We start from the raw sequence: 21,654 nt of genomic DNA, 5'->3' as shown, positions 1-21,654 counted from the left end.
TTTTTAGAAAAGTGAAGACCAATTGTTAAATACTTTATTGTCTATCTTATTGTCATTTATTTAGGCTACATAAGCACAGGTTTGAGAAATCATTTCCTGACTTGCTATAAATGTCAGAGACTGGGATTATCCGAGGTTGTCCTTTAAGATTGGAAGTTAACACAGGAGCCCTCCCAAGCTGGCCTCTGTTGTGTTTCTTCAGAAAGGAGGCTGGCACAGAATCGCTATAAGGTGTTATTTCATTAAAATGTAACCTTTGCAGTGATATCTGCATTTCAACCAGGGAAATTTCAATGTATCTAGTGGTATAATTTAAAACTCCAAAAGGGAAGTTAAGCAGATATTTTCAGCCAAGGTGCCACCATCAAATCATCACTCCACAAATCCTATTGTGTTTGAAGCAGCCTAGCCCTAAGTAAGCCATTTCTAACACAATGAAATGCATTTTTCCACAGTTATAGAAGCTAAATCTTAAGTGAGTGCTCTCTGACTTTTATCTGAATTTCATTGAGAAACGTTTGGTCACGGCTTTTAACAATTTTAGTTCCTTTGATTACCTTCTTATTTTATAGCCCTTTCAAGTCACAGGGAAAACTGAGCTAGCAGTGTTTTCTTCCTCCAGGGGACATTGCTGCTATTTCTTGGTTCATCTCATTAAGACCTAGCACAGTCCCATAACACACAGTTCCACAGGATTTGCTCAGCTGTGACCAGGTGTCTCCAATTCTGTTTCACAGTAGCTGAAACTAAAAATTTCATTTTTTCCTCAACATCTGCTCCATACGTTTTTTTCACAATTATTATAGTAGTGAAAAAATTCTTCAATGGTGTATTAAATAACAAAAGCACAAGGAACAAATGAAAAACATAGATAAGTTGGACTTTATTAAAATTAAAGACTTCTGTGCTGCGAAGGATATCACCAAGAAAGTGACAGTCCACAGAATAGGGGAGAATATTTGTAAAGTATATATTTGAAAGGGAACTTGTATCTAGAATAAAAAACTTCTACACCTCAATAATTTAAAAAACAATTTTTTAAATTAAAAATGGGCAAAAGGCCGAGCTTGGTGGCTCACACCTGTAATCCCAACACTTTGGGAGGCTGAGGTGGGTGGATCCCCTGAGGTCAGGAGTTTGAGACGAGCCTGGCCAACATGGTGAAACCCCGTCTCTACTAAAAATACAAAAATCATCCGGGCATGGTGGCGGGGGCCTGTGGTCCCAGCTACTCAGGGGGCTGAGGCAGAAGAACTGCTTGAACCCAGGAGGCGGAGGTTGCAGTGAGCTGAGATCATGCCACTGCACTTCAGCGTGGGCAACATAGCGAGACTCTGTCTCAAAAAATAAATAAATAAATAAACAAGTAAATAAATAAAAATGGGCAAAGGTTCTGAATAGACATTTCTCCAAAGAAGATATTAGAACGGCCAATAAGCACATGAAAAGATGCTCAACATCATTAATTGTTGGGGAAAGGAAAATCAAAACCACCATGACATACTTCATACCCACTAGGATGGTTATACTAAAAAAGACATGGAAAACAAGAATGTGGAGAAATTGGAATACACTGCTGGAGGAAATGTAAAATGATGCAACGGACTTGGAAAACATCTGGCAGCTTCTCACATGGCTAAAGATAGAGTTAACATATATCCCAGTAATTCCACTCTTATGTATATGCCCAAGAGAATTAAAAACATATGTCTATACAAAAGCTTTTAAGTAAATGTTCATAGCAGCATTATTTATAACAGTCAAAAGGCAGAAACAACTCAAATGTCCATCAACTGATGAATGAATATAGAATATTCATACAATATTATTCCACAATAAAAAGGAATTAAGTACTGATACATGCTACAACATGGATGAACCTTGAAAACATTATGCTAAGTGAAGAAGCCAGTCACAAAAGACCACATATTAAATGATTTCATTTATATGAAATTTCAGAAATGGCAAATCTATAGACAGAACATAAACTAGAAAGAAGGGAAGTGACTGCTAATGGGTACAGGGTTTCTTTTTGGGGTAATGTAATGGCTGCACAACACTGAATATATTAAAAACCATTGGATTGTACACTTCAAGTAGGTAAATATGGTATGTGAATTATATCTCAATAAAGCTGTTATTTTAAAAATTCTTCCATGAAGTTGGTCATGGATACAAGTCAGGGCCAGGTCAAGAACATATAAGCCAGCTGGGAACGGTGGCTCATGCCTGTAATCCCAACACTTTGGGAGGCTGAGGCAGGCGGATCACCTGAAGAGATCATACTGGCTCGTATGTCTCATTTTTTTTTTTTTTTTTCCGACGGAGTCTCGCTCTGTTGCCCAAGCTGGAGTGCAATGGTGCGATCTCGGCTCACTGCAATCTCCGCCTCCCGGGTTCAAGCGATTCTCCTGCCTCAGCCTCTCGAGTAGCTGGGACTGCAGGCGCCTGCCACCACGCCCGGCTGATTTTAGTATTTTCAGTAGAGACGAGGTTTCACCATGTTGGCCAGGCTGGTCTCGAACACCTGACCTTAGGTGATCCGCCTGCCTCGGTCTCCCAAAGTGCTGGGATTACAGGCGTGAGCCACTGTGCTCGGCTTACTTTTAAAAAATCTTTCTTTTTTAAACCAATGCCCTAAACTACGTGACATTTTCTGTTTTATCCCTGTGAGCTTTCCATAGTTACATGATTTTGAAAACAAATCAGCAAAGCACTAGCAAAATGCAAGCTTTATCTTCCGAGATTAGAGGTTATTTGGAAATCTCAGGACTCTCATCCTTTGGTTCTGGACAATTTATATTGAAGGGTGAGTACCAGTTATTCTTTTGGCTCATGGCTGAAATAATGTTTTTACAGCTGATCTGTTTTGACTTCACGAAGTGAAAAGTAGTAATTGGGGTCCCAATGGACTTCTAAAATCTCAGCAGAGTAGCCAATGAGTATATAAGCATTGCTTATGTGGAGTATTGACCTTTGCTAAGTACTTACATAACTGTGTTTTAAGGAGCACATTAGAGCTTTGAAAAATGGACTCAACGCTCTTTGGTGCCAAGGACGTGCGATTCGGCGGCAAACGTTTCGATGAAGACAGTGAACCACCTAAGGGGCAGGCTGTAGGTCTGAGGTCTTGGGGGATCCTAAAAGAAAGTGTGTTCTGACAGCAGTGGGTAAAAATCCACGAGTCAGACTGGGCTGCTCCTCTCCTAAGCCACAGCAGCAACTTCTGAACAGCGTCTTTGACCTTGTTCGAAGCTTGAGGACCGCCCTCCCTGCCTGCGCACGTGGCGGGGTGGGGACAGAGGCAAGTGGCACTAACATGAGACATCTGCTCCCGCACGCCGTTTAAATTCCAGGTGTCGAATTGAGTTCCAGGTTTGTTGCCACAGGATACCGCGGGGCCGACCCCCAGAAGGACTAATTATAAGAATCGAAATAAGAATCTTCCAATCTTCCAACACACATTTTCCTTTTCCTTCTTTGCTCCGCCCCTACCCTCGCCCACTCTCCGCCCACTTCCCCAGTTTTTGCCCGCCCAGGTCGCTGGTTCGGCTCTGTCCCGCGCTCAGCCTGACTCTCAGAGGCTGACGAGACTCGGGAAGTGCGACTCCATCCGGGTGTTTTGTTGAGGATGGTTGAGGGCGTGCTTTTATGACGTCATCGGGGCGGGGCGAAGAGCCAACTCAGGAGACTGGGACTTCCTGAAGAAGGGGGGCGGAAGGAGTGGCGGGGAGACCCTTTCCACGCCCCCTGGACACTCCATACTGGAGGAGAGAGGAGTCTCAATTCTCAAACTCACCTTTTGAGGAGAGATTACTGAAATGGAAAGGTTAAATTCAAAGAATCTACTTTTGAAAGATCTGTTCCTATTCTGTACTCTTGATCTGTTTTCCTCTTTTTCGGTAACCTTGAAAACTTTCCCACCTCCAATCCTTTCTCCCCCTTTGATTCTGCGCAAATGGTGGGGTCCCGCAGGACGCGCAGTCGCAGTCACACCGGGGCGGTGCCGGTGAGAGGCGGGTGACGCAGCGGCCGTCGCTGCCATTTTAAGTTGTTTGTTCTCGCTTCTTTTCTCAAACGCGACTCTGCCCCGGACCCGAGAGGCGCCCGAGGCCGTCGCCGCTTCTGCAGCCACCGGCGGGGGGGGGAACGAGGCAGTACCGCCGCGGACGCTCACCAACCGCTTCGGCTTTTCCCCCCTCCGGGTCTCCTCGACCTTCCCTGAGAGCCAGAAGCCGACTGTAGGGGGAAGAAAGACTCAAGAGCAGATGCTTGAACTGAAATAACTTTATTTTGGGGGGTTACTTTGCTGACCCTTAGCGCAGGGCTTCCTTTCCCTTCCCCCTCCGCCGCCAGTACCAATCCAACTCCCCATCTTTCTCCTCGTTTTTCTTTTTTCTTTTTCTCTCCCTGTCGCCGCTGTCTCCGCGTCCTTCCCCTCCGTCGCCGCCCAGGGCGCCGAGCCAGACTATGGGTCCCAGGTGGGGGCTGAGCGGCGGCAGCAGCGCGGGCGGTCCAGTCACAGTGCGCACTGCAGCGGGGATGGAGGGGCTCAGTTGGCTGGTGGTTTTCTCTTGACATGGCTCCTGCCCGTGCTACCATCAGCGCCCCCGCCGCCGCCGCCTCTTCCGCCGCCGCCACCGCTCCGCCCGCAGGCTGCGGCTAGAGGGCCCAAACCCCGCCCGAGAGTCGGTCCGTGAGTCCCGGGCTCCGCGGGGACAGGGAGGGGATTTCCCCGTCACCCACCCCGCCCTAGCTGCCTCAATTCCACCCCCTGCTCCTCGGGAAACAAACTAACGACCCCACCCTAAACAATCCAAACTCTGGAAACATGGTCTGTTCAACGTGAGAGCGAGCTAATCCGGGAACTTAATTTTTTGGGGGGAGGGTGGGTGGGCTTACTTTAGAAGTAATATTAACACAATTATTTTCTTTTTTTCCCCCACTGAACCTTCCCATTTACCCTCTCCCGCCTACTCCACCCGGGCGGGAATTGTTTCCACGATGAAATGAGTGAAAACCTGAGAGATCCTGTGTCTCCCGTGGTGCGAGTGAGTCGCTGCCGCTGAAGGCAAGGGGTGGGGGTGGGACTTGGGGGGGGGTGGAAGGCAGGTGGTCTCCGGGCACCGCCTGGGATTTGGGAGAAGAACCCGCCACCTTTGCCTCGGCAATGCTCACAAGAAGATAAATCGCACTCCCCACCATCTTGAACGGGGGCAGATCCACAGGGAAGTCTCCCTTGGGGAATGTAAGATTAGTTGCAGGCTGGGGGTGTTGGAAACCCGGGCATTAATCAGGTCTAACCACAGAGCCGAAATAATTAATACCGTATTATATACCCCTTTTCCTTCTGCCGTCATGATTCTCCTTGGCAGCAGTGTTAGCAGCCGCCTGAGGGTGAAAATGTGGGTGATGGGGAAGTTGGTAATGACTCCGCTGTTTTTTCTCATGGCTCCTTTGGGCCACAGCTGCCCGCCCCCAGTATACACTGTAGTTGATTGCAGGGAAACCTTGTACCTCTCCCTTTCCTTCTCTACCGATTTTGCACTTTTCTCTATGCTCACCACCAAGGGTAATCAATAACAAGCACTGACAATACATAGCAATAGTGAAATCTGAAATAACTAAGAATTAGGTACTACAGCCATGGAGCTGGCTGGGTAAAATCTAATTGGATATTTCAGTTTCATTCACCTACCCTGTTTTGGTGTTTTGTTTTGGTTTTGGTTTTGGTGAGTTTTTTTTTTTTTTTTTTTTTTGGAAAAAGCAAGGATCACACTTCCCCTTCCCTGTTCCTTTTCTTAATCCCTTTTCTAAAAAGGGGGGAAAATCCGGATGGATTTTAGGGATTGGTCTGGTGTCAGCTGTGTTTTATTGCACACCTAAATCCTGATTATAGGCTTTTCATTTCTCCGCAAAGCCTTTATTTTGGCAATAAAGCCAAATGTGTTTTCCAGAAAGTTAGTTCAAGTATTTTCTCCTCTTTCTTACCTTTCTTTCCTCCCTTTTTCCCGTCTGTCCCCAAACGTTATTGTCCAAACATGACTGGACAGCAGCTTTTGTTTCTTGACCCTGTAATATGACAGTCTACTAATATTGACAGAAGGTGCAGTTTTTGGGTTATAGTCGTGATTTTCGCTAATCAATCATATTAGCAGGAAAAAAAATGACTTGTTTCTGTTGTACTTGAGTCTTAAGAAAAAGTGCCCATAGTTTAGTGACAATTTCCAAAGGCTTTAGTACCACCTGTATTTCAAAATGGGGGACCCAAACTCCCGGAAGAAACAAGCTCTGAACAGACTACGTGCTCAGCTTAGAAAGAAAAAAGAATCTCTAGCTGACCAGTTTGACTTCAAGATGTATATTGCCTTTGTATTCAAGGAGAAGGTAATTTAAAGTTCTTAATGGTGAATTAGCACAAGTGATTTTTGTAAGTGTATATCATTTGTTACTCTTAAATTATTATGAATATTAGGTTAAAGAGTGGTTGAAAAAATTCTGCTTTGTATGCTCTGTTTTTTTCACCCTTAGGGGTGATTCTGTGAATTGAGTAGTTGCAGCATACGAAAAGACCCTTGAGCGTTCTTTGGTTTGGAAATACATTTGAGTCTGAAGCTTAGTAGTAGTGTACACTGAGTTGACATGGGGTGGGCAACATTACAAAATTTTATGTGGAGTTAACATAGGAAAACTTATGATGGAATTTAAAGATTACCTAATGTAGAGTATAAATAAGATGCTTGAAAGTGTGAAATTGTAAGCAGACTGTTTATATGCTAAAGTTAGCTTGTTTCTTAAACTCCGTAATGTAGGTAACCTTTTCTCGTACGTTTAATGAAGTAGAATACACCTTTTAGGAGCAATTAAATGCTGAAATGGTTAATTTGTGTTTAGAAGTGTGATTTTCTTTTTTACTTAGAGTTCATTTTGCCTTGTATAGAAGTACAGTTTTTAAAAATTCAAAATGACCTAGAGGAGGTTTCATTTTTAGGGGCGGTGGAGGTCTTAATCAGAATTAGTTCCGCAGTTAAATAGCAAACAGTAAGTTGTGAGTAGTCAAGGATGGGATGATAAAAGCAGTATTTTTTGCAACTTAAAATGAACATTTTCTTAAATTATCAGCAAGGCTTATTTGACCAAAGATGAGGTTATGAATATAAGGAAGTGCTACTTGGATTTTGGTGCTTAAATTGTTAGCTAATTTCAGATCAGAAATACAATCTTAGTGTGATATCTATTAAGTATCTGGAAGTTTTCCAGGTTTTCCCCTACTGTTTTAACTCTTTTATTATTTTTGTTGCTGAGACAGGCCTCACTGTATTGCCCAGGCTAGTCTTGAACTCCTGGGCTAAAGTGATACTTCTGTCATGGCGTTTTAAAGTGCTGGGATTACAGGCAGGAGCTGCCATGTATAGCCCCAACTCTTAACTCCTAAAAGGTTATTTGTATTTAAGAACATTCTTAGCTGCTGAAGTATAGCATTGTAAAGTGATTTTTAAGTAATTTTTGAAGTGACTGTCCCAAGATTGGGTCGTATCAAGGACTTACATCTCTACTTTTGTTGACAAGCTGACTCAAAATTGATGAGATTGGATTTTAGTTGAAGATGATATAATGGTATGCTCTTTAAATAAATCCAAGATAATAAGTAGTGAGACCAGATCTTTGTATTTGATCTATACATTGCCCCAAATTGCACCATCTTAATTCTTTAACACCAACGATAATCTGGTTTTATTCTGTGAATGGACAGTGTCCATGCAGTTGCCCTGAATAATTCATGATATGTACTTAATAGTACAGAATTTTAAAAAGTAGTTTTGTGATGCATACTTGGTCTTGAGTAGTATTAAAAGAGAACTTAGTGTGCCTCTTTTTAGTCTTTCAAATACTGATGGTTTTGGCTGGGTGCGGTGGCTCACGCCTGTAATCCCAGCACTTTGGGAGGCTGAGGCAGGAGGATCACTTGAGGTCAGGAGTTCAAGGCCAGCTTGGCCAAATGGTGAAACCCTGGCTCTACTGAAAATACAAAAATTAGCCAGGTGTGGTGGCACAGGCCTGTAATCCCAGCTACTCAAGAGGCTGAGGCAGGAGACACCCTCGAACCCAGGAGGCAGAGGTTGCAGTGAGCCAAGATCATGCCACTGCCCTCTAGCCTGGGCAACACAGCGAGACTCCATCTCAAAAAAAAAAAAAAAAACCCCACAAATATTGATGGTTTTGATTATGTAATATTGAGAAAGTAATGGAAATTGGCCCATATAAGGAATAAAACTAAAACTATTCATTTGTCTGAATAGCGTTGTTTTAAAACTGGTGAGATTTTTAATTTTAAGAAGTATTGTCCAAAATAATGCTGTGGATACCATTATGCTATAAAACTCAAGCATTAAACATTCTAATGATAGCTTGTACATGTATGGTTGGAGGGGGTGGTAGGAGAAGAACAGAAGGAATTACCTATCTGAAAATGTGTTTTCAGTGTATAAGTTACTGCAGACAGTGAAGAATTTTGTGGAGTTAATGTTACATGACATTGTAATATGAACTGAGTGTTAAAAGGCTGTGCTCCCTGTGGGTTAATACACCATTTTCTTTTCTTTTAGAAGAAAAAGTCAGCACTTTTTGAAGTGTCTGAGGTTATACCAGTCATGACAAATAATTATGAAGAAAATATCCTGAAAGGTGTGCGAGATTCCAGCTATTCCTTGGAAAGTTCCCTAGAGCTTTTACAGAAGGATGTGGTACAGCTCCATGCTCCTCGATATCAGTCTATGAGAAGGGTAAGTTCTGCCTTAAGTCTTGACTTGATAAAGTTTCTGTGGATTAACCTTGCATTTCCCCCCCACCGCCCCTGAACCCCGCCCCCTTAAAGTGGATAGTTATAATAGTGACCAGTCTCTTTAGGTAAATTTGTCTTTGTGCCATGTTGATAACTGGGATCATGACTTTAAAGCATTGTGTTTATGGGATTAGAAAAATACGTTTTTTACGCCAGACCATTCTTATGTGGATAAAGTATATAAAGGGATTTCTGTAATCTGTGTTAGGTGTTGATGATCTCAGATTGTTTTTTTTTTTTAATTGAGACAAAATCTTGCTGTTTCGCTGAGGCTAGAGTGCAGTGGCTTGATCTTGGCTCACTGCAACCTCTACCCCCGCGCATTCAAATGATTCTCCTGCCTTAGCCTCCTGAGTAGCTGGGACTACAGTTGTGCGCCACCATGCCCGGCTAATTTTTTGTGTTTTTAGTAGAGATGGGGTTTTGCCATGTTGGCTAGGCTGGTCTGGAACTCCTGACCTCAAGTGATCCTCCTGCCTTGGCCTCCCAAAGTGCTGAGATTACAGGTGTGAGCCACTGCACCCTGCTAGTAGCCAACTGTTTTTAATAATTTAAGTGTTATGCAGAAAGTTTTAAAATTTTTAAAGTAGGTTTGTTTTTGAAAATTTGACCTTGAGTAAAAAACATGGACAACTTTGTTGTATTAGGCTCATAATATTGTGTGTTATTATTGTGGATAAATGTCTTATGTCTCCGTTTATTGTATTTCCTTTTTTGGGGGGAATATGAATATAAGGAAGTGCTTCCAGCTTTGTAAACTTCTGCAACATATTAAAAGTTGATCTGGGCATACCTGAACCAAGAGATCCCCACAATTACTTGGGGAGAATGCTGGAGATAACCAGATACTGGTCCGGAAGAGATTACGGACCTTCAAAAATTAATATGCTGGCTACAATAATGAAGCAGAAGTCAGGAATGGAGAAAAGTAGTTTTCTATCAACATAAAAATAGCATTTCAGCTATAATAAGAGTATAGTGATTCATATTAGGAGTTCTAAGACATCTTTGTTAAATAGATTGGTTTTTAAAGGTGGAAATAAAGGTTCAGGGTCTGACATTACAACAAATATCAGAGATTTTGTTGGAGTTTTCACCATGCACTGATAAATCTAGGTCTTGGTGTTAGGAGCATTGGACTGAGTGTATGTGACTCTCTGCAAGATAAAAATTAAAATTAGGGCTGGGCACAGTAACTTAGCCTGTAATCCCAGCACTTTGGGAGGCTGAGGTGGGTGGATCACATGAGGTCAGGAGTTCGAGATCAGCCTGGTTGACGTGGTGAAGCCCCGTCTCTATTAAAAATATAAAAAATATTAGCCGGGCATGGTGGCACACACCTGTAATCCCAGCCATTTGGGAGGCTAAGTCACGAGAATCGCTTGAACCTGGTAGGCAGAATTTGCAGTAGGCAGAAATTGCACCATTGCACTCCAGCCTGGGCCACAGAGAGGGACTCTTGTCTCCAAAAATAAAAAATTACATCATGAGCTATTCAGATTATAAACTATTACATTTACTTCGTAAGATATAAAATGATATATGGTAGGTCTTTTGTGCTTATAAAATGTTTTTATAGGGGAACCCTATAATTTGTGATATTGCTTGATGTAGCTGTTTCTTTAAAAGTAAACTTTTTTTTTTTTTTTAATCATTTTATAGGATGTAATTGGCTGTACTCAGGAGATGGATTTCATTCTTTGGCCTCGGAATGATATTGAAAAAATCGTCTGTCTCCTGTTTTCTAGGTGGAAAGAATCTGATGAGCCTTTTAGGCCTGTTCAGGTATTTTGGTCTAAAATAAGTGATGAGTATTTCAATATGTGAAAACTACTAGAATATAATAGGGTCTAACTTGAGAAATTCTTTGGGAAAATGGTTTCTGATAGTTTTATTTCACGAGTCTCCCCTATTTGGAATATTGTGATGCAAGAGAAGAAAGCGTTTGGATTATAGAATCTCTTGACAGTGTGGTGGTTCCACCTGCCCAGTGTGGCTTTGAAATTATGGCTAGAGAAAATCTTTTAAAGTGTACATTTACTGATTTATAGAGGGGCCCACAGATGAGCTGCTGAGATCTGTAACTCTTGAACCCTTCACCACACATCCTTCTAAAACCGTATATTTAACTGCTGCTTCCCAAAGGACTGTGATCTGAAATGGGTGAAGAAATCATTTTGTAGAAGTTGATTTGTATATAGAATTATAGAAGAAAAAAGTAAATTTAGTAGTCATTCTTAACCTTAAAATCTTGCTGACTTTTGACTGTTTGTCATGGTATACTAGACATTGCTCAAGTGAATCCCCCCTCTAGTGTTAAGGGCATTTACTCATGATGAACCTAGTTTTATTTATAGTATATTTGTATGCATAGAAGATGGGGGTCCACCAAAGTGTTAATTATGCTTAGTTGTAGGTCAGGTATAGCTAACTTCCCTTTTTTATTATATATATTTACATATGTATTTCCTTTATAATTTATGGCATATATTGCCACAATTTTCTTAAGTATACTTTTATAATCAGAAAAAGAAATGATGACATTAAGGACTCATTTTAAGTACACTAAATCAAATATTAGAAGGTTTCTTTATTTTAAGCTAATCGTGAGGATTATTTGTCATTTAAAACTTTTGCTTCTACTTGTTAACCCTGAAGTATCTTTGTGGTGCTTATGTTTTTCACAGACTGTATAAGTTGATATACTCTCGTGCCTCATGGTAATGTTGCTACACATAAGCTCTAATAATTATCATTTTTAATGTTTTAAGATTAATTCAACTAAGTTTTAAAGATAATCCATTGGTTACATACATAAGAAAGTACTGTATACAGATTCCCCTGACTTATAATGGTTCGACTTAAGATTTTTCAACTTTACCATGATGTGAAAGCCATATGAATTCATTGTGCTCCTCGATTTATGATGGAACTACATCCAGGTAAAGTCATTGTAAATTGGAATTGTTGTAAGTTAAAAAGTCACTTTTTGATTTAAAATATGTGTAACTCACACTGGGTTTATCAGGATGTAACGTCGCAAGTCGTGGAGCATCTGTATTTCTGTCATTTAATGGTTGATATCTGACTGAAGGGAGAAAATGAATATAAAAGGCATGAAAACAGGAATAGAAAAGGCATGTTTAAAGTTCTCAGAGCAGGGCTGATAACTCTAGCTGCTCTCTGGAGGTGGTGTTAGGATTTTGTTGTTTTTTAGTTAAGGATTTCCCATTGGAAAAATGTAGGTCTGCTTATTACAGTATGTTTTCAAATTTCGAATACCCCACCTTTCCCACTGGGACCTTATTTGAAATAGTTGAGTTAACTTGAGTCTTGTGTCAAGTACTCTTTGAAGTCATGGCTGATGTTTATTGAGAGTTGACTGTACTAGGTTTTTGCTTTTTTTTTTTTTTTTTTTTTTTTTTTTGAGACAGAGTCTCACTCTGTTGCCAGATAGGAGTGCAGTAGTGTGATCTTGGTTCACTGCAACAACCTCCTCCTTGCAACCTCCGCCTCCGCCTCCCTGGTTCAAGTGATTCTCCTGCCTCAGCGTCCTGAGTAGCTGGGTCTACAGGGACATGCCACCACGCCCAGCTAATTTTTGTATTTTTAGTAGAGGCGGGTTTTCACCATGTTGGCCAGGATGGTCTCGATCTCTTGACCTCGTGATTCACCCGCCTCGGCCTCCTAAGTGCTGGGATTACAGGTATGAGCCACCATGCCCGTCCTTTTTTTGAGACAGGGTCTTGCTCTGTCGCCCAAGCTGGGGTGTGGTGGCGTGATCTTGGCTCACTGCAACCTCTGCCTCCCAGGTTTGAGCCATTCTTGTGCCTCAGCCTCCTGAAGTAGCTGGGATTATAGGCACGTGCTGTGACACCCAGCTAATTTTTGTATTTTTTTTTTTTAGAGACGGGGTTTTGCCATGTTGGCCAGGGTGGTCTCCTTGACCTCAAGTGATCTGCCTGGCGTGGCCTCCCAAAGTGGTGGGATTACGGGTATAAGCCACCACACCCGCCCTTAGACTTTCTCTTACTTTATATATATTTAATCTCAGTCCTTAAAATAACTGGGTGGATAGGAGGAAACTGAGACAGAAATTAGGTAAATAAGGCCCAAGGCAGTTAAATAGGATAAAAGCCTGGACTGACTGTGTTTTTAACTCACTACCCTGTACTGTGAAAAGTTACCTATGTTAATTATACAATCTTAAAATTCTGGACTGAATGTAAGCAGTATGATGTAGGTAATAACTTTAGAATTCAACTGCAGTAAGTAGGTTAATATTGTAAGAACTAATTTGCTTTTCTGAAGTAATTTAAAGTGTATGAATATCCTGTATGAGGGGGCTTAAATATAACTCAGTTCTTTCTCAAAGAAAATGAGAAAAGAAATGGTAAATTTTAACTTGCAGGCCTCTTTTTTTCTTTGTTTTTTTGTTTTTTGACTCTTAAAGCACTTTACTTATTTTTAAAATTTAATTAATTTTTTGTAGAGATGGGGTCTTGCTTTGTTGCCCAGGCTGGTGTTGAACTCCTAGGTTCAAGTGATCCTCTTGCCTCAGCCTCCCAAAGTGCTGAGATTACAGGTGTGAGTCACCGTGCCTGGCCTTTTTTGAAGCACTTTAAAATCTGAATATATGGGTAGTGAGGATGTAATCGGAACCAGAATAAGGGTTGTTTTTAAATACTGAGTTCTTCAGTGTACTGTGAAGTGCTGGGAGGTACTACTAAAATGTATCTCTTCTTTTCTCTTCATTATTAATGCTACTGCCGAGGTTAGCTCCTCGCCTGACTGTTAGAATATTTCATTACTTCTGTGGGAATTACTTCTTTCATGCTGCTTTAAAGTTTTGTGTGTGTGTACTATTTCTTTTCAGATAAGTGGATATTCAATATGATAGAATTGAAATGCTAAAGAATTATAAGGAAGGCCTTTTTCAGTCTCACTCAAACCTTTCTTCAGTGTGATTACTGGTTCTTGAACCCACCCTGGTTGCTTACCATATTGCAGCTTTGTGACTTGAATAGTATTTCAGTTTTTAACACATTTGTTTTTGTGTTGGTTCTGTTTCATAGTATGGCTGTTTTGTTTTGTTTTGAGATGGTGAGATGGGGTCTTACTCTGTCACCCAGGCTGGAGTGCAGTGGCATAGTCATGGCTCACTGCAGCCTTGACCTCCCAGGCCCAAGTGATCCTTCCACCTCAACCTCATGAGTAGCTGGGACCACAGGTGTGCACCACCATGCCCAACTAATTATTTTTGTAGAGATAGGATCTCACTGTGTTGCCCAGGCTGGTCTCAAACTCCTGGCCTCTAGTGATCCTCCTGCTTTGGCCTCCCAAAGTGCTGGAATTATAGGTCTGAGCCACCATGCCCAGTCAGCATTTATCAGATTACTTACCATCACTACTTTGTCCTGGAGAAATTCTCTTAATCTTTAAAGGCGCAATCCAAAATCATAATGCTCCCGTGTTACTTACTGTTACTTATTTTTTTTCTCCTATAGCGGTTTGATGATAACCCAATTTGGACTGGGCGCGGTAGCTCACGCCTCTAATCCCAACACTTTGGGAGGCTAAGCCAGATGGATCACCTGAGGTCGGGAGTTTGAGACCATCCTGACCAACATAAAGAAGTCCTATCTCTACTAAAAATAGAAAATCAGCCGGGCGTGGTGGTGCATGCCTGTATCCCAGCTACTTGGGAGGCTGAGGCAGGAGAATCACTTGAACCCAGGAGGCGGAGGTTGCAGTGAGCTGAGATCGCGCCATTGCACTCCAGCCTGGGCAACAAGAGCGAAATTCCGTCTCAAAAAAAAAAAATTGGAGTTTTACAGATAACCACATCTTATTCTGGGAAAGGATTTGAAGCAAGTTGGGTTTTATATTTGGATGTACTTGTCCTCTTCAGCAGTATAATAAGCCCCTTAAGGCTGAAGTAACCTTATTCGTATTTTTTAGTAGCTAATAGCATGCTTTTGATATGCTTGTGATCATACTAGTAATTTAATATTTGAATTGTATGGAAGTACAATTTAGTATCATTTTACATATAGTATATTGTGATGCTATATCACATTTTATGTTATGGTTTATAAGAAAAGCTCCTAGGTATAAAATCCTACGTAGCAGGAACTTGGTTTTTCAGTGTTATTATTTCCTACTGTTTTTGATGTAACGACAATAAAATTCGTTTGAACCAAATGGACTAACAATTATTTGTACAACTCAGTATTATCTAAATATCATTTTGTTAAATTTAGGTTTCTTGAATGTTAAATCTAGGTTTCTTGAATTCTCCATCAAGCCTGGTCATGTCATGTAGCATTTGGTGTTTCCCCATGCCCAACAGATATTTTGTGGGAGGATGGAGTTGATCTTCCTCATGTTAAAAGATTGAAGGGAGTGTTCTGACTTAATTGATAACAGTCTTTCATAACGTCACAAATTTTTGAGAACGACCCAAGGCTAGCTGTGGGAAAAATTCACATAAAAACATAGCCTATCTGTGAGGAGCAAAACTGTATTTCAGTTATGGGCTTTACATTTCATTTATTCCTCTTAACTGTCCTGTGAAATGGGTTACAGCCTTATTTTATAGATGAGGAAGCTGAAGTTTAGATAAGGGATTTGCATAAGGTCATGTAACTAGTGAGTTGTGCAGCTAGGGTTAGAATAAACAGATTTATGTATTTTTTTTTTCTTAGAAACAGCAATTAAAATGTGCCTCCTAGTCAAAAGAAAAGAGATGTCCTATGGTGGGAGTCTTGGACTAAGTAGGTTTGAAAATACAATTTTATGATCATGGAGTACTAGGATTTAGTCATTTTGATGCAGAGCATTTCCTGATCAACTGTGGCTGTGGAGTGTACTGTCCAATAGAGTTCTCTACAATTAAGAAAATGTTCTGTATCTCAAGAGATTGTTCTTAATGGTGGCCAGTAGTCATGTGACCGTTGAGCATTTGAAATGTGGCTAGTGTTACTGAAGAATGGAATTGTAAATTGCTTTTAATCTAAATTTTGCCTGTGATGTTACTGGCTGTGGGTTTGCCAAAATTTGTTTTTTTTTTAAGAGGAAAAGATAACGTGACTGTTGGCTGCTTTATTGGACAGCACAGCTATATGCATATAGATGCAGATGTTTCAGGTGGTATAACTTGTTTGTAGTGAAATATAAATGTTGTATTTTGTAATTAGGCCAAATTTGAGTTTCATCACGGTGACTATGAAAAACAGTTTCTGCATGTACTGAGCCGCAAGGACAAGACTGGAATCGTTGTCAACAATCCTAACCAGTCAGTGTTTCTCTTCATTGACAGACAGCACTTGCAGGTAAGCAGCTTTTTTGAAAACCACTTACAGGCTCATTCACAAAGCTTATTGGTTAGTGAACGTTTTATATACAACTTACTTAATTGTTTTGTCCCCCAAACACTGCATTATTTTTGAAGTTATTTGAAAAGCATAAAATAGGCTGGGCATGGTGGCTCATGCCTGTAGTCCCAGCACTTTGGAAAGCCGAGGCAGGCATATTGCTTGAGCTCAGGAATTCCAGACCAGCCTGGGCAACATGATGAAACCCCATCTCTACAGAAAATATAAAAACTAGCCAGGCATGGTGGCGTGTGCCTGTAGTCCCAGCTACTGGGGAGGCTGAAGGGGGAGGATTGCTTGAGCTTAGGAGGCTACAGTGAGATCTTGTCACTGCGCTCCAGCTTGAGTGACAGAACGAGACCCTGTCTCAAAAAATAAAATGAATTTTTAAAAAAGTATTTCCTAGGCCTCACCGTAGAACAATGAAAATGGTTCCCAAATTTTGCCGCACGTTACAGCAACCTGGCAAGCTTTTTTTTTTTTTTTTTTTTAAAGGGAAAAAACCCACGTCCTTCGAAGCTTTTAAAAGTCACGATTCTAGTGAACAGTAGTGAGAACCATTGCCCTAAAGCATGTCTACCAGATGTGTGGGCAATGGATGAACATCACTTGAGAACTTGTTAAAAATATAGACTCTCAGGCTCTACTAATCAGAATCTGCACTTTAAACAGAACCCTCAGGTGATTTGAAACAAATCGTGTTTTCAGAAGCACTGACCTGGACTTTTTTTGTTTTTTTGTTTTTTGTTTTTTTTGAGAGGGAGTCTCTGTCGCCCAGGCTGGAGTGCCGTGGTACGATCTCAGTTCACTGCAAGCTCTACCTCGTGGGTTCACGCCATTCTCCTGCCTCAGCCTCCCAAGTAGCTGGGACTACAGGTGCCCGCCACCACGCCCGGCTAATTTTTTTTTTTTTTTTTGTATTTTAGTAGAGATGGGGTTTCACCGTGTTAGCCAGGATGGTCTCAATCTCCTGACCTCATGACCTGTCTGTCTTGGCCTCCCAAAGTGCTGTGATTACAGGCGTGAGCCACCGCGCCTGGCTGACTTTTTAAATCTAAAAGGATGAGGGACATATTTAAAAGATCCACATTTATTTCAAATAAGCACTTCCATTTGGACACAGTGTCTCACGCTTGTAATCCTAGCATTTTGGGAGGCCGATGGGGGAGGATTGCTTGAGTCCAAGACCAGCCTGAGCAACAGAGAGAGACCTCATCTTGCAAAAAATCAAAGAAATTAGCCGGACATTGTGGCATGTTCCTGTGGTCCTAGCTACTCTGGAGGCTGAGGCAGGGGAGAATCACTTGAGCCCAGGAGTTTAGAGTTGCAGCGAGCCATGATGGCACCAACACACTCCTGCCTCAGTAATGCAGCGATACCCCATCTCAAAAAAAAAAAAAAAACACCGCCAACAACAAATAACCACTTCCCACTTAAGCAGCAATCCAAGTATTGCAATTTAGTTTTTAGATGCAGCCACTTGCTGGCTGTATGATCTTGGGACAGGTAACTGCTGTGAGCGTGTTGCTTCTGTGAAATTGAATGATAATCCTAAGGTTGTTACATTTAACGTAAGGTTGTTAAATTTAAAATTAACTAATACAAGTAAAGTAGGTGTACATATGTATAGGTTCATTTACATTTGTAGACTACTTCAGACATCTTCAAAGTCAGAGTCCTTATTTTGCCTTTTAGAGGTGCTAGATAGTGAACAAAAGATGAATTTTGTAGTTAAGTTGGATGTTCAAATGGTAACTACTTTTTTAAAATAAGGGTTTTGATTTAGCTGGTAATACTTTGGCTTTTTTCTAGTCCCTTACCCCAGGATATGCTTAAATCTTTCTTTTATTTATTTTTTGAGACAGGGTCTCACTCTATCACCAGGCTGGAGTACACTGGCATATGGATCATGGCTCACCGCAGCCTTGACCTCCTGGGCGCAGGTTATCTACCTCAGCTTCCTGAGTGGCTGGACTACAGGCATGTGCCACCACATCCAGCTAATTTTTATGTTTTTTGTAGAGATGGGTTTTCGTCGTGTTGCCCAGAATGGTCTTGAACTCCTGGGCTCCAGCAATCCTCCTGACTCAGTCTCCCAAAGTGCTGGGATTACAGGTCTGAGCCACCACACCCAGCCTTAAATTTTTACCTATTCCTTCATCCTCTCACTAGCTTCTATTCTTACCACATCTGCTTTATCTTCCTCTATATAAAAATGACTTCAAACTTCTCAAATCTGTCCCCATGAAATGGCTTTAGCTTTAATTTCTTCTGGCAAGTAGTCTCTGGTTTACTTCCCTAACTTTTTATCTTCTAATTCTGCATAAATTTTTCCTTTATTTTATATGGCAAGATTTTGTCTGTCTAGAATATGGATAGGGACTATAATTTGTCCCTTACTCTGTATGTTAAGATGTTTAATAAATTGTGGGAAATGGACTTCATGTGACAGTTACGCTAAAGTCTTATTTTTAAAAAATATTAAAATGTTTCCCCTTCCAGACTCCAAAAAACAAAGCTACAATCTTCAAGTTATGCAGCATCTGCCTCTACCTGCCACAGGAACAGCTCACCCACTGGGCAGTTGGCACCATAGAGGATCACCTCCGTCCTTATATGCCAGAGTAGAGTACTGACCAGCAAAATGGAGAAGATCAGAGAATGCAGCAGCAGTTTTTTTTCTTGTTTTCTTACCACTTTATTCTTTCAGAGTTTAAAGAAAATGGACTCATGCACAGAACACTATGCATTTTGAAACTTGTTCATCCTGGATTTTTTTAAATCATTTTTATCGCAGAACTTAAACAAAAATTAGATGTCGTGCACGGACTGTGTGAAAGAAGATGCTTTGCATATTTGCTGCACTGCATCAGTATCTTACTAAAAATGTGAAATGAAAGGACTATATTGTACACTGAAATGCTTAAATGTATCTGAAAGCACAAGGTGATACTCATTTTTATGGTCTTCCCATTTGTGCTGGTTTTTGCCTCTTTGACATCTGTCATCAGTATTTAGAGGGTGAGAAGTGAATGTAACAGGTATAAATAACATTTTTAAAAACAATAGCTTTGCTGTAATCACAGTTGTTCCAGAGCACTGTCAGATTCATTCTAATGACCAGAACTGGTTGTTTAAAAAAAGAAAATACAACCATGGGAAAGAAATCTTAAATGAAAAACGCATCTCATTGTAGGCATTTTTGCCTCATATTTTACTGGGCCATGTTTGTTTCCTGGTACTCATGTATTTTTTTTTCCAGATCTCTTTCCCCAAGTTGCTATTGTAAGAGTATTCTGCTGCGTGTGGATGCAGTTACACACATTAAAGCAGATCTGGAGTCTGAAGTAGCTATAAAGCAGCTATAAAACTGAGAAATACATTCATAGCTGCAGAAACCATGATAGGTAGAGGACTTTTTTTTTTGGTTTTTGGTTTTTTTTGGTTTTTGGTTTTACAGAGAAGAGATTTTTATTACAAAGAAAAAAATTCCAGTGAATTGTGCAGAAATGCTGGTTTCTACACCATCCTAAAGAAAAACCTTACAAGGGTGTTTTGGAGTAGAAAAAGGTTATAAAGTTGGAATCTTAAATTGTAAAATTAACCATTGAGTGTCAAAGTTCTAAAAGCAGAACTCATTTTGTGCAATGAACATAAGGAAAGACTACTGTATAGGTTGTTTTTTTTTTTTTTTCCTTTTAAATGAAGAAAAGCTTTGCTTAAGGGTTGCATACTTTTATTGGAGTAAATCTGAATGATCCTACTCCTTTGGAGTAAAACTAGTGCTTACCAGTTTCCAATTGTATTTAGCTTCTGGTTGGAATTTGAAAAAAAAGAAAACCTAAATAAAATAGGTGAAAGTTCCCTGACTATTCAGGTGAATACACAAAGTTTGAAGTGTTAACTTTTTCATTCCATTTCACTGATGTTACTGGTCACCTTAGGGAATTATTTCATTTCATAGTCTGTGGCTAAACAGTAAATTCAGAAGAAAAACACCTGGCAATTGTGTAACTTCAACAAGAATAGGAATCAAGAACATACTGTCAGCTTTCAACAGTTAGCAACCTGGCCTTATGCCTTGCTTCATGGGAAAGCGCCATTCTTAAATTTCAAAATGCTTTCATGTGTCCTCATTTAAAAATTAGAATCTATTTGAAATAACATTTTGCCAGGTACTCTTCTAAGCTCTTAACCTCTCAACCTTTGGTGGAAATAGATGCAGAGGTTAAGTAACTTGCTCAAGCTCAGATCATAAGTAGTGGAGGACTTAAAACCAGGCTGGCTTGCTCTAGGGCCCGTGCTCTTAATTTACCATGTTGAATTAATTTACCATATTGAATTATACTTACGTTCACCAAGTTAGGCATTTTGGCAGCCATTGTTTACGTTGTTATTTTGGAATAATTTAGAAAAGTTGCCAGAGTAATATGAAAGCTCTTGTGTAATCTTACCCTCATTTTTATTATTTTGCCACATTTTTTTCATTTTCTCTGTACATTTATACCTATGAGCTATTTGAGAGTTTGTTACACACTTTGTGCTTCCTTACCCCTTCCTTAGTACTTTGGCATATGTTCCAAGTACAAGAATATTTCATATAACTAAAGTAAAATTACCAAACTCAGGGAATGTTGATACTCTGTATCATCCATATTCGTTTTGTTGTCCCAGTATCCTTGGTAGCTTGTTTTAGATCCCCCTTAGAGTACAGGATCATTGAATTTAGTTGTTCTCAGTTGTCTTTAATGTGGAACAGTTCCTTAGCCTTTATGTGTTTCATGACCTCTGTGTTTTTTGGAGTACAGGGCAATTTTTCTTGTAAATTGTTACTCATTTTGCATTTGAATTGTTTATTCATGTTTACGCCCTTCTCAAGCATACTCTCCATCTGCTCTTCATTGATGTTACTTTTGAGCGCCTCGTCAAGGTGTCCTGGTTTTGCCCTATATGTGGTACTTACTACTAGCAATCTCTGGGAAACAATGAGCAAATATCCTGTTCCTTTATCAGGAGCTCCCTTGGCAATTCTTTCCAGACTAAAACCCAAACCAGTCTTTTATCTATGATGGTTACAAAATAGTGATTTTCCAAATCTATCCCTCTGTCCATTTATAGCATTTGTTGTAAGAGTATTCTATCTCTGCCATTTATTATCTACCTAAACACAATGGCCTCGTATTTTTTCTCTCCAAATCATAATTTGCATGCCTTTATTATTTTGACCATCTCCTTTCATGTATAAGATACCGTAACCTTTCTGTCCCAGCCTCAAGCCCTGGAATCAGCTGTTTGTCCAAGGAGCCCAGGTTCCTTTTAGTGGGAAATACTAGAAATAAACATCTGGGACTCCTGTATGCTCACTGCTACTATTGCTACTGTGGAATCTTCTGCCCTTTCAGCGGACAGATCAGCATGTGATGTAATGTAGGGAAA

General features: G+C 40.5%; 1 protein-coding gene across 6 annotated transcripts; it reads left to right on the top strand.

Moving 5' to 3' along the window:
- Window positions 1-3,692: 3,692 nt before the first annotated feature.
- On the top strand, window positions 3,693-20,108 carry C5H6orf62 (chromosome 5 C6orf62 homolog). Of its 6 annotated transcripts, none has more exons than XM_054556912.2 (6): window positions 3,693-5,051; window positions 8,607-8,783; window positions 10,505-10,627; window positions 16,042-16,176; window positions 18,084-18,198; window positions 18,721-20,108. In XM_054556912.2, exons 1-6 carry the CDS (start codon window positions 5,010-5,012, stop codon window positions 18,852-18,854), a joined length of 726 nt encoding a protein of 241 aa, XP_054412887.1. In that variant the 5' UTR covers window positions 3,693-5,009; the 3' UTR covers window positions 18,855-20,108.
- Window positions 20,109-21,654: the final 1,546 nt, after the last annotated feature.

The sequence above is a fragment of the Pongo abelii genome, chromosome 5 (genome assembly GCF_028885655.2).
Source record: "Pongo abelii isolate AG06213 chromosome 5, NHGRI_mPonAbe1-v2.0_pri, whole genome shotgun sequence".
Taxonomy (NCBI): Eukaryota; Metazoa; Chordata; class Mammalia; order Primates; family Hominidae; genus Pongo; species Pongo abelii.
The sequence above is the reverse complement of the archived record's forward strand: the minus strand, read 5'-3'. Positions and strand labels throughout refer to the sequence as shown.